This window comes from Astyanax mexicanus, chromosome 1 (genome assembly GCF_023375975.1).
Source record: "Astyanax mexicanus isolate ESR-SI-001 chromosome 1, AstMex3_surface, whole genome shotgun sequence".
In the NCBI taxonomy this organism is placed as follows: Eukaryota; Metazoa; Chordata; class Actinopteri; order Characiformes; family Acestrorhamphidae; genus Astyanax; species Astyanax mexicanus.
In genome coordinates, this window is record NC_064408.1 from 87,623,469 (window position 1) to 87,637,493 (window position 14,025).

Here is a 14,025-nt window from a genome sequence, read left to right on the forward strand (position 1 = left end):
CACACTAACTTTCGCTAAAAACTTTCCTCACTACTCGATCTCCCTCACTGATCTTCATCTCTTTGTTTAATGATTATTATTATAACTGCTGCTGTGGAGAAAAAAAAACTCAGTGATCAGTAGTATGACTTATATCTGAGGCACTGTATCATTCCTCTCATAAAAAATAACAATAAGATCGTACTGATCCAAAGAACATTCTCTATGTTCTCACATACACACTCAGATAGTATCTGTGCTCAACCAAAATGTGCAGCACCAAAAGCTGAAATTAAATACAAACTGTATGGAATCTTGAAGGTTCCACATGCATGAAAAGCTGCTGTGTGATAGTGCTTGTCTTTCAACACAGCTATTATACTAATCTAGATATCAGCTCCCTCGAGTGCAGTGTGTTTAAAGTGTATTGTCTATATTATCCTACAATAATGAACTACATCCTCTTACAGACACTAATACAGGATGATTCAATCTCTCTTTTCCACACAGCTTCTCTACTTTTTTCAGTAAATCAACCAGTCAGAGATCATTCATAATGTGCCGTTATATCCCAAAGCAGAGTTTCAGTGTCTGTCGACAAAGCAATCCATACAACCCGGCCACCAAATTGGAGAAACAAGTAATTTCACATCAAATGAGTATCTTAACATCTGTCTAGTTATCAGTGGCTTGCTTTTGAAATAACGGAGGGCTGCATCTTTATGTGCACCATCTGTTTCTATTGTGTCGTTCAGCTTGCTTTCAAGTGCCAATGACAATGAGACAGACTGGTATCATATCCTAATATGAAGAAAAGAAATAATCTCTACACAGCTTTGATTGATGGATGAACAATTGTAAACCTCTTTCTGTAGTTTCCCTAGTGGCCATTCTATCGGCGGAATAGAAATCACCTCTTTGGAAATTTTGAATGGTTGTAAAAAAAACATGAATATGTTTAATAGAACTCAAAGCCTTTTAGGGAAGTTGATACAGTTTGGCTGCTTATGAACAAGTAGTTATTGCATCTGTGTAAGCAGAATTACATTTATATCATCATGTACTTTGAAGATATGAAGATCTGTGTGGGACAAAAATAGACAATTTAATTTATTTTTGTATTTTTATTATTAGAATATATTATAAATAGAGGTCATTTAAATTACACAATAGTAACATAACAATGGTTCCATTTTTGGAGCCCATGTATCTAGTTTCACATGAGCCATTAATCACCAGGGTACAGTGTGTCTAAAAAAATATCTTAAGCTGAACAGCGGAACCTTCAAAGTAGGTAAAAATGGCATGTTATGGCCACTGTGAAAGGGGTAAAAATGTAATTAAGTACATTCCTATTTTGAAAAGGTCGCAGGAGAGTGAGAGAGCAATCGTTTAGTCATTCTGTAGGGTCAAGTCATTCATCAGTTCATTACCCATTGAACACTGAGTCATTAAATCAGTGTGTCAGCAACACTGTGAGACTTACAGTTTAGGGCTCCCAATGTTTATTTACTACTGACATTGTTTACTTATCAATAGCAAATTTGCTCTCTATACATTAGAAAACCCTGTGAGAATTATTGTATGAATACAATCAAACCAACCATTCCAATCTGATAGATGTGCATGAGCCCTTCTCCAGTGATGAGTGGCTTTAAGCTATTGTCAATCAACTGATCTGCAAATAACATCCAGTAAAAAACATTTCTTGAGATTGTTTTCCTCATCATTGTTTGTACTTTGTGTTGTTGGTGTAATCATCAGTGTGAACAATAACCATGCAATTTCAACAGGGGTGCACAAACTTTTGCACAGAACTGCTCAGAGTGTAAACTGATTGTATTATTTATAATCCTCTGCGCCTTTTCTCCTCAGCACTCCATCGATGCGTTCAGTGCTGGAGTCAGTCCTATAGGAGACACCACCTATAACTTCAGCTACTGGGACCTGGGCAGTGCCTTCTTCTTCGCCGGGACTGTGATCACCACCATAGGTGTGTTTCTGACAAGCATTCATCATTTTTTATAAACAATTTCAGGCATTTTAAAAATCCAACAAACAAATTGTTTTTATATAAATAAACTCCTTTAAAGCAGTGTGTCGATTAAATCCTGCATCAAACTAATTTTTGCCCTATAGATTTGGTGTTGCCCTATTAGTACTAAAACTAATAAATACATTTAAAAAAAACATAAATGTGCTTAGACTCAGGGAAAAAAACACAGTGCATCCAACAAATCAATCTTGAACATAGGCCTTAAATCTTAGGCCTTAATTATAAGCTATGAATACAGTTATTACTGTCATTTTAATACAAAAAAATAAAATAAAATATATTAGCAGTTTGGAAAATGATTAACACACATAAATATGCCTAAAAATCTTCTATCAAAAATCGTATATTTTGTCAGTGGTATGATCCACTGACCTTGAAATTTTATTTATATTACACTTTGCTATAAATATAATTGTTTTTACCTCTCCTCGCTGACAATAAACTTGACCTCAAAAGGTCTGAATGACATTGTACCTAATTTTATAATAGATCATTTTCATGTAATTTTCAGTTACTCTTTTTAACACACAAATATCCACTCATTTTTGGCGAGAGAACAAAAGCAGTGTGATCTCAGCCAGAGGAAACATTAAGACCCAATGAGTTATAGTCCCAAGCTCAGAGACAAGCACACTAGAAGTGAGAGTCAACCCTGTGTGTGCTTTATTTACAATCCCACCTAATCCCAATTTATCAAACCCACCTTTACACTGCTGGTTTAGCTCTTTGGTTCTTTCACAGTCTGCTCTTACAGCTCTTGCTCTGTGTCCAGAAGGCTGGGTTCTCCTCCCTGAACCAGTAGCAGCTGTCTGTAATTAGGGGAGGAACTCCCAGCACAAGCTGGTGGAGGAACTGGGCACTTTGCCTTCCCCCTGCCACCAAATCCAACCGCATTACACCTAACAGTATTAAACGACATTTAAAAATAATCTATAGAAAATGAATAATGTTAAAAAAACATACAGTACCAATAGGTTTTAAGAAGGTATTATTTTTTATTCTGAAATCTGAAGGGGAAATCCTATCTATCCTACACACTAAATCTAAACCAATAGGAAAAGCCTAAACACATTTGTACATATAGTGTACTCTACCACAATATTTAATTCAAAATAAATTCTAGTTTTATTTACCCTCCCTCTGTTTCTCTTCTCTGGGTTTTTCTGCAGGCTATGGAAACATCGCCCCGAGCACGGAGGGCGGGAAAATCTTCTGTATTCTCTATGCGATTTTCGGCATCCCTCTTTTCGGCTTCCTGCTGGCTGGCGTCGGGGACCAGCTGGGAACCATTTTTGTGAAGACGATCGCCAAGGTGGAGAAAATATTCAGGGTAAGAGAAAGCCTGAGAAAAACACAGTATGTTTGCAGACAGGAACATCACATTGTTATTGAGTGCGTGTGTGTGTGAACAGAATGTAAATGTGGGCTGGTGATTCCAGAACAGACTTTCCATCAATTCTAGACAAGATAACACCTTTCAGCGTGTGGTTATTTATACGGTACTTCCAGTAGTAGCAGTTCGAAAAAAGACTGACTTTATATGTGTCGGAGGAGGCATGTGCTAATTTTCACCCTCCTGATGATGGGGGGGTATTGCTAGTGAGTGTTTGGGGTATTTGGCCTAACAAAAATTGGTGAGAGAAATGGGATAAAAAAAAAGTCATCTCCCCACTCAGAAACACTACTAACTTCAACTTAAAATAAGGATTAAGGACTGCTGCTTAAAAAAATACAAGTCTATAAATCCTCACATAAACATTTTTCAACCACCTAAAAAAGACATATTTTTACATTTTATATTCAACCAAATGAAATGTATCTTCAACAAACAGCCCTGACATTCTTTCAATGTCTTTTCAATGACACAGCTCTTGGTGGGGTATGTATAATATATGTTCATGTTTAAGTTCCAGTTCATTTCTGTAGACGAGAACTTGAGAAGTAACAAGTCTAATACATATCATCTCAACATTAACATCAGCTACTGGTATCTGCAGCGAGTCTATAACTGGATTGTGGTCATTGGGTCCAATATAATATGGTATCTGGTTCTACTGTTATATCGACCCTTTCCTGTTAATAACCTGATCTCTCAGCACCGCTGTTCTAATTATTCTCATCTGTAATGAAGCCGAAACCTGTAGCTCGGTTTGTTTGGTTTGGGTCCTAAACCGCTGTCATATTAACTTCACTCACAGAGTGAAGAGAGATTCACCTTTTGAATCTCAGTTCTTTTTTTTCTTCTCCATTTACAATTACACAGCCAATTTACACAGCCAATTACCCAACCCACTCATTAGGACCCTATCATTAGTGATGCCCCAACACCAGTAGGGTAAAGACTAGTACATGCCTCCTCCTATACATGTGAAGTCAGCCGCCACCTCTTTTTGAACTGCTGCTGCTGATGTAGCTTTTCCAAGGAGTAATGTGAGATAAGAGCGCCATCTACCCACCCAGAGATAGCAAGGCCAGTTGTGCTCTCTCAGGGTTGTCGATGGCAAGGTACATGAACAGGATTCGAGCCATCATGGTGGCAGCACTTAGCCCACTGGACCGCTTGGAGCCCTTGAGTCTCAGTTATTTGCAATGGTTCTTTCTTTAGATGTATTATTGAAAGAAAAGTAAAAAAAGACCCACATAATTTGAAATAGTTTTGTTTTTAAACAATTCATTATTCAGAAATAGAGATATGAGTTCCAACAGCAATGCTATGCTCACAGTTTTACTCTATTCTGAACATGTTTGTTAGAATGAAATCTGAAATGAACTAAACTGATCAGTTATTAGCCTGGTGATTGCAAGATCAATATACTCAAATTGCACCAAATGAATTTCAAGACCTATTAACATGCAGCCAGTCTATAAAATGTTATTACTTTCCATTATAGTGGACTAATTGCACATTTTGATATATTTCGACATGATTAACAGTGACCATTATATTATTGAGCTGGGTAATGAGTGTGCTACTTTAAGAACTGCATGCTGTTATGTTATGCTGTATGGTATTCTTAGCTATTTTTGTGAAATAAGCGATGATCTTATGCTTGTAGATCATGAGGAGCATTTGTGCTACTCTGAGGTCAAAGCACTTAGTAAACAAGTCATATTTATGAGTTTATGTCCGTGACAACATGAGCTGTTATCGTGATAATTTTGGGCTTGCTTGCATCCTGTGAGGTTTGTTAGAACGTAATGTGTGTTTCTGAGGTAAAATATGCAGAACCATTCATTCTTTCTTACTGGGCTCAGTAGGAAGTTCTGCAGATTTGGGTTCTGCCAGGGTGGGCTGGCCAAAGCCCAGCTGGTCTGCGGGGTTGGTAAACAAACAGTATCTCCATGACCTCGACCTCCAGCAGGGTCCAGCTCACAGTGACAGAAGCATCTGTGGAAGAGCATGATATTGTTGCTCATTAGGGCTAATCAGGCTTGGTTAGAGCTGCATGGGTCCTGATGGGTCTAGAGCAGCAGCACCTTCACTGAGTCACGAAATGTGTTTAATCACTCTACATGCGGCTGGCAGTGGTGACAGGGTCTCACGCTCAGCCTGTGTAAAGAAGCTAAGCTGTCTGACCTTTCGTTTTAGTGTCTGTTCTGGATATCCAACCCAAAACCTTAATTTACCTTTCATTTTAGTCTACATTATTTTATTTATTTATTGATAGATTATGATGGATTTAGGGAAAGGCCATGGAGCAGAATTTAGCTCATATGAAATTGAATAACAGAGGTAGAAAAATGACACACATCACTTTTTATACAAGTATCTTCAGTTTTATCGATTTTTAGATTACTACATTATTTCAACAAACCAACTGTCCCTTATACTTTGTTAAAATGTCATAAATTACCTGAAATAAACAGTTTATACTATGATTTCCATTGAAAGTTTAGATGGTTTTATCTTACTCCTGTAAAGTTGCTGTTTTTATGATACTGTTTTTTCATTGGGCAGCAATGATATGCATTATCTATAGCAGGAATTAAATTAGCGGGAAATTGTGTCATGAATGTTTGATGTAAATGAAAAAAAAAAACATTTTTTTATGCATTTTCAGTTTTTCACTTATTGTAAATTTCCTTTCATTTTAATTGTGGCTATTTATAGCCTACACTTGAAGCCTACTGTTGAGGATTTAACACCTATAGATCCTCTAGTTGTTGCCAGGCCTACACATAAAGGTTACATTTAACAACTACTTAAAGCTCCATTTCCGTCTATGCCTGATTAAAAGAGATGAAAGGCAAACAAAATAATGCTCACGCTTTTCCTTTTAAAGTTAAAATCTATATTTTAAATGTATTATTTAGGTGCATAATGTATTTATTGCAGCTCCAACAGAGATCTGCTGCCCTGGTCAGTGTGTGGTTTTTGTGGGCTGTATGAAGTCGAGTCTGCAGTGGTTAAAGTCAGGTTTACATTTATCCATTATACCTTAGTCTCAGTTTACAGTGACTGTGTCTAGACTCTAGGCTCTAGAGTGGAGTTTTTAACGTTCAATGTGTAATCATAAACTACAGCTGAAAGTTATACAATAAAAAGGTAAATAGAGAGCTACAGTATCTAATGACTTTATCTCTACCTTTTCTGAAAATATAATCTGGTTAATTTTAACAATGGGTTCTGTTTTTTGTTTATATCTAATACTGCAATCATTAAACGCTTCTGCTTGTACTCATGTCATGTTTAGAATTTTTTATTTAGTGCAAAGTATAGTATATATTTAATATTGTGTATCTAGGTATTCATATGCAAAACACTCTTGGGAAAAGCAATTTTTTTTATTTGCACTGGATAAGAGCGTTTGCTAAATGCCATAAATGGAAATGTAACACATCAAATGTAGTTCCAATAAAAGCTACTAATTTACACATTGTGTAGACAGCTAATGCTCAAATTGTCACAAATGTATTCACAAAAGAAGTGAATGCTTTTTCTCTACATGGATTAAATCTTTGCACTTTGCACCTGTTTTTTTCACCTGATTCCTGTCAAAGCATCTCTCTGAATTTTAAAGCAGCATTTTGTGGAATTTGTGCTCTAACATAGTAAATATAAAATCACTACAGTGTTTCTATCTTTGCTTAATCTTACTCTGTAAAAAAAAACTTGATTCCTATGTAAAACCCTATACTATAATTGTATTTTTACAGCAACATCTTAGCTTGTCCAGAAATGCATGTAAAATGCGTGTTCTTGAGGATTGGCTCAAAGTGCAAATTACCCTTCCTGACTGTAGGGGGAACTCAGGAGCAAGAAAAAGCAATTCTCACATAATACAGTCCTGACAAATATAAAATGCAAGAAAACATCAACCCAACACTCTGAAACAAACATGTTACAACCTGATAAACTGTCAGGCTGCTACAGAAATTTAGTGTTACATAAACCAAGGTGTTTGAATAGGAAATTGAGTTGAGAATATTTTAGCAGTTATTCAGTGACTGACCTTGGCAGCTCATCCAGCGAGAAGAAAATCTGGGCTAAAATGGAGTAAACTGTGCACTTGGCATAAGTGTCTGGCCACTCACACTGCCTGTTTCATCTGTTCCTATGCCAACAGCGCAAACACAACCAGATCAGTCAGACGAAGATTCGTGTGGCCTCTACTCTGCTCTTCATCCTGGTCGGCTGCATTGTCTTCGTCACCATTCCTGCACTCATCTTTCAACACATAGAGGGCTGGACGGGGCTGGATGCTATTTATTTTGTGGTTATCACCCTGACGACAGTGGGCATTGGGGATTATGTGGCAGGTATGTAAATTAGCATAAATATTCTGCATGCAGTAGGGAGGATAAGTCTGAAGGCCTTCTAGATGTTTAGAGACAGTGTGATTATTTGTGGACAAATTAAGTATAGAACTATATACAACTAATAAAAGGATTTGAAAAAAAATCTATTATAGAAAATAAACCTAAATACATCATATTTGTTCACATTTCACACATTTGTTTATTTACAGAACATGTTAAATATATTTAATATGTAAAAAAAAAAAATCTTAAATTAGGCAAATAAACTAATTATGATTTTGCGTGTGTGTTTGTAGAGGATATAGACACCTCTGTAGAAAAAATAGCACATTTACCTTGACCAGGGGTGTCCAAACTTTTACACGAGATGGTATCTTTGATTGTTGTTCATTTTTATTCAATAGAATAATCTTTCCTCCCCAAACCCTGCAGTATTTCAGTATTTGTTTTATTCCATGTTTAGGTTTTGATGGCAAATGGTTAAATGTAGAGTGAAATGTCAAATGCCCAATCAGGGCAATCATTGTATTCTCAATGCTATTTTGGTAGATATGGGTAAACAAACTCTATCATTGGTCAGGAACTCACTGGTAGAACTAAAGACCATAAGAGTCAGATTAACCAACATCACAATTAGAAGTCAAGCAAATCATATTCTGATAATCAGTAGGTGGGAGGAGTTTCTTCTGAAAGGTCAGTCTGTTGTAGATAAATAGACAGACAGACAGACAACATCAGTTGACATTGAAAGGACGAATAATGTAAGCTATACAGGCTGTGCAGGTACACAGTTATATAATAATTAATCAGAGCAAAATGTAAAAATGTGGACAGTGGACAATAAATAAACTATTAGTGCACGATATGGTACAATTATAATATTCTAAATATTCTAAATAGGGCAGTAATGGCCGGAATGAAAAAGTGTCACAGAAGCAGTGTATCTAGGCAGTGTATCTAGACTAGCTATTAATTATAAGTGGTAGTAAGTGCAGCTCTGAATGTTTCAGAAAATTAGCATTGTACATGTGTTTTGACATTTATGGGTTGAACTCTAATATTCCTAAGCCTAAAGGCAATGGCTTTAACTATTGTCACATTTCCCCACTGCCTCATGTGTAGTATGTATGCTATTCATTTCATGCTGTTCATCATTAATGAAAGGGCAAAGTGCTATCAGTTATAATTAACACCTGATTGATTTTCACTGAACCTGCCCTTGAATCAGTCTTTTCTGATTGACTCTACTGAGCTTATTATGCAGTCATATTGAAATGAAGTGCCAAACGTCATTTCCATTGCTTCTCTGTAGACTAGCACGGTGACGCTAATAAGAACTGACAGTGTTTACCACAGCCGTAGACTGAATCTCCATTACAGCCTTTTATAGCATCGATAAAACCTCACTGACACCTGGTGTTTTATAGCCTGTTGGACTGAAGGAGAGATGGCCAGGGTGTTGTTGTCAGGAAGAGTTTTACTGTAGATGATGTTTTAACCATTAAAAGTCTCATTCTGCTAAAATCAATTTTTTCTAGTTCTTTGTATAATACTATAGGTCTATCTGAGTTGTATATGATTCTGCATAGGAAACTGTTTCTCAGCCAGCCTTGTCTGCAGTGTCTAAGAAAAGAAAATCCTCAGAAATACGAGAAATCAGAGAGACGTTAGGGTGTCTACACCAGTGACTGCATGGCCCAGCCCACCTCTGCTCAGGACCGCCCACAGGGGTGGCTAAACCCAGTCTACAGCATTAGGAGCTATAGCAAAGGTGGAGCTCACAAAAAAACGGCTCACATGGCATTTGTTCATACTAGAGACCACAACTAGACATTTTAAAATGAATTAAAAAATAATAGAACGAGACCTTTAAAACACTGAACTTATTATTGGATTTGTGGTAATAATTGCATGTATAGTTCAGTAGTGTAACTCTATTATTACATACTATTTGCATTAAAAGTTTGAGTAACCAATTGGTCCATCAATTGTCAACTGATATTACAAGTTGATTAGCTGTTTAGTAATAAAGTATGTATATATACATTTTTACCAGCAATAACTATGATTTCTGAAGGTTGCCATGTTGTGTTTTTCTCAGTTCTGTACTGAATCTATCTCTGGACTGTGTGTTTTAGGAGGTGATAGAAGAATAGAATATTATAAATGGTACAAGCCGCTGGTGTGGTTCTGGATCCTGGTTGGTTTGGCCTACTTCGCTGCTGTGCTGAGTATGATCGGAGACTGGCTAAGAGTCCTCTCAAAAAAGACGAAGGAAGAGGTGAGCATTTAATTTGTGCACTGCAGCAATTCACTGCCAAGATAGCAATGAACGGTTGACACATACTTCTTATACATCACCCTTCGATGAGGCTGCACTCACTAAAAAATCTTCAAGCATCAGCTGATCAAATCAGCTGAATGTCCTGATCAGTAGATTATGGGGAATTCAAAGAAAGTCCATGAGGCAGAATTTATCGCACACATAAACTGGAAGCACAAAGACAGAAACATAACAAACACAGTTTTAATATACATATAAACACAAGCTTTATTAATCATTTGGAGGACATGGATGTTTGATGGAAACAAGCTGCTGGAGAGAAAAGGTCATGAGATAGCAGTATATATAAAAAAAAAAAAAAAAAAAAAAAAAAAACTGTTGCACCCACAAGTAATCCACCGACAGGAATGAGGGAGGAACCCGACAGGAGTGTTATATGAGTGATATATGAATTGTCTGAGTAAAAATCTTGACTTGCTGCATTTGGCTAGATTCCATGGAACATACAGGTATAATTAACTAGATAACTGTAATAGAAAAAGGCATAGAGTTTATTTATCTGAACAAATGAATCATCCATATGTATCTTTTAGTTGTCATGGTTTTAGATATCATCTAACTCTGATGTCAGTCATGGCACTCACATCTGTGTGTTTCTGTAGGTTGGGGAGTTTAAAGCCCACGCAGCCGAATGGAAAGCCAATGTGAGGGCAGAATTCAGGGAAACGAGGCGGCGGCTCAGCGTCGAAGTTCATGACAAACTACAGCGGGCTGCCACCATCCGCAGCATGGAGCGACGACAACTGGGCCTGGACCAGCGTGCTCACTCTCTGGACATGCTGTCCCCCGAGAGGAGAGCTGCCTTCAACAGCCTGGACAACAACAGCTATAAGACATCGTCTCAGGAGAGCATCGACACCAAGCTGAACAACCTGCGCCTGCGAGTAGAACAGAGCGAACACCGGCGCAGCGACCCCAACCAGGCCTCGTCCGAGGACAACATCTTCAACCGCCTGAGCTCAGTCACCAAACTGACCAAGCGCAACAAGACCCGGGAACTGAAAAAGAACATCCCAGGCGACGGACGGAGGGCCAACAGCGCCGTGGAGCCTGAGGAGAAGAAGGAGATGGAGGAAGAAGAGCTGGAGAAGGATATCAACACAAGCTTAACCAACCTGCCCCTGTTTGTGGAGAGCCCCAAATATCTGAACGGATTTGTACCGGTGCCACTACAGACCAAAGAGGAGGAAGAAGAGAGCAAGAAAAAACTTGAAACCGCTGAGGAGTTCCAGGTGCAGATGGACGAAGACTAGACAGGAAAAAAAGTGTTTTTTTAGGAAAACTCAAGTGCCTTATTTAACCTGTTCCCTCAACAGGAACTCTGATGTTTAATGTTTGTTGAACTGTTCACTGTGTCCTGACAACTTGATCATGCAACTGGAAACCTGAAAGAATCCTTGGTCCCTACTGGTGACCAGACCACAGAATTGTAAAACACTGCAAAAAATGCTATCTTGATGTGAAATCATCTTTAATCTTCTCTAAATATTGAATAATTCTCATTTTGAGATTCTAAATGCATTCTGAGATTAATTGCATTACGTTTAGATAGGCCTGTCCCAATAGCAACACATTTTTTAAATATATCCACCAAGAAATTATGGCAATAAACAAAATATATTGTAATAATACACCATTTAATGCCATATAATGTGAATTATTTTGATAAAATATTAAATTCCCATTAATACTAATTCACATTGGTATGGCTTGTTCAGTAAACACAAAGGTCATCAAAAAAATATTATCGATAAATTGATAAAATAATGATCATTACAGGCCAAATTCTAGACATTTTATCTAATAAAAGTGTCTTATTCTATTGACAGATGATTGTGCTTATTTTAAGCTTTAAAACTTGACAAAAAACAATATTATACGTATTACCTCTTGAAATAAATGGAAAGACAGTGAAATTAAATATTATCACCAGACTAAATGACTTAATTAAAAAAAGTCTATAAATGTATGAAATACTATAAATAAAAAAATTACAAAAAAGTATAATAACTCTATTAAGAAATATTTAATATTCAGACCAGTTTAAAGATGGTTATATTTACAATGATACGATTTGTTTGCAGTGTGGCTCCTGAAGATGGAATAATAATATCACTCATAAAGTGTGGATCAAGACCAATAAGTAACTGTAGCAAAGTGCAATGACATTTACCGTGCCCTGAGACTGTTCTCCACTCTTATACCGAGCTCTCCCTCTCGGTGGACTTTAGCTAGGGTACCCTAGGAGTGCTAAACAGAAGAAGACTTGAAGTTGCGTTGCATCGGAAGAGACTTGTGCACCAGTATTCCTTCAATATGCCCCCAAATTCAGATTCCCCCAAAGATAGTAGAGAACGATGGACTAAAAACTTTCATGCATGGTCTTGGATCTTTTACAAAGTACCTTGTCCCAGTTATGCTGTCCATTTCACGGAATACTACCAATGAAATCTCAGGGCTTGTGGTCCAACCCGTGTCGTTGTTGTGTAAGGTATGTCTGATGTATGCTGCATTCACACTCTGAACAGGAACCACTTTCAGCGCACCAGTTTCACTGCACCCATGTGATTCTACAGCTCATGTGACATTGGAATGGAAGCCAAGCCATAAGAAAGAGAAGGATCCAGGTCTGTGGAGTTTTACAGACCAGGTTAGATGCACTTTTGATTTGGAGATAATGGAAAAATGGTATGTTGTCTGATGAGCAGCATTGGGACGGTTTCTTAACTACAGTAATTCACTACACTTCTCTGAGTCCTCTCATGATTGATTACTTTAGGTTTATAGCCTAATCCCATTCATCTTTTCTACCTCTACCCATAATCTTGGAACAAAGTAGGGGGTGAGATCCACCAAACTAGGAATTGGGACAACCCTTCAAGCATCTGATACAGATATATAGCAGTGGAGCGCTAAAGTTTAGCAACCTAGCTGCTGGTTAACTAGTTAACTTTAGAGCATCGTATGTCTTCAGAAAGGGAGGAGGTAATGCAGCAATTAATTATTATTGTTCATCCCTCAATTCCACTGTGATATAGAGCTGAAATTAGCTTTTATTTTATTGTATTTTTCCATTCCACCTTTAAATGCCGCAGCCTCTGCAGTCTGTTGCACCATTTAAGGTGGAACGGGAAAGTTAGCTAGCTATCTAATTACTGAGATGAACTATTAGCAATTTATTATGCTTGTTATGAAGAAAATGGCCAAAATTTAAAAATACACATTAAACTATGGTAATACATCTGTGGGTTTCTTTGGTCGCTTGTGCCGCCATCATGCCAGTGATTCTCATAGCCCTCTGTTTGGAGTGTCTTGTACCCCTAACACTCCCCCTCCTGCTCCAGCCTAACAAAAATCAGGACACCCTACCCCTAGACATACACGCACAAAACAGAGGGGTAGGGCTAAGGGTTGGGGGCCAAGGGGAGAAATGGGATTGGGACTCTCACACTCTCAAACGTTCACACGTTTGTACTAGCTAAAATTGACAGGAGAAAACCCAAAAATCGTTCTGAACACCAATTAGAATAAAGATCACTTTTTATTTCACATGTATATACTTTAAAAAGTACAAACACAAAGAGAGAGAGAGAGAGAGGTAAAGCAAAGGGCAATAACCATACAAATATCAAAAGTGCTCTTTTCAACTCGTTAATGAATTAAAAAGCCCTTTATTGTAGCATGATCACTGACAAAAAGAAAAATAATAATACATTTTCTGTAAGGGTTCCTCACACAACAAGCTCAGCATGGGTGATACAATATCAACACCTTAGATGACATGATTATACACTTCTTATTGAACTCAAAATCTAAAAAAATATAATACTAATAATTATTTTTTATTATTTTTAACTTGTAAATCATTGCGTACGCTGTGTACCAC

At 37.4% G+C, this 14,025-nt stretch overlaps 1 protein-coding gene across 1 annotated transcript in view; it reads left to right on the plus strand.

The window, feature by feature from the left end:
• The window catches only part of kcnk10a (potassium channel, subfamily K, member 10a), a 36,314-nt gene extending 23,720 nt beyond the window's left edge, over window positions 1–12,594 (plus strand). The window contains exons 3-7 of the mRNA XM_007252940.3: window positions 1,855–1,972; window positions 3,205–3,365; window positions 7,603–7,795; window positions 9,934–10,076; window positions 10,742–12,594. Of these exons, the coding sequence (XP_007253002.1) occupies window positions 1,855–1,972; window positions 3,205–3,365; window positions 7,603–7,795; window positions 9,934–10,076; window positions 10,742–11,392 (1,266 nt within the window). The 3' untranslated portion in view covers window positions 11,393–12,594. The remainder of the gene's footprint in view (window positions 1–1,854; window positions 1,973–3,204; window positions 3,366–7,602; window positions 7,796–9,933; window positions 10,077–10,741) is intronic.
• Window positions 12,595–14,025: the final 1,431 nt, after the last annotated feature.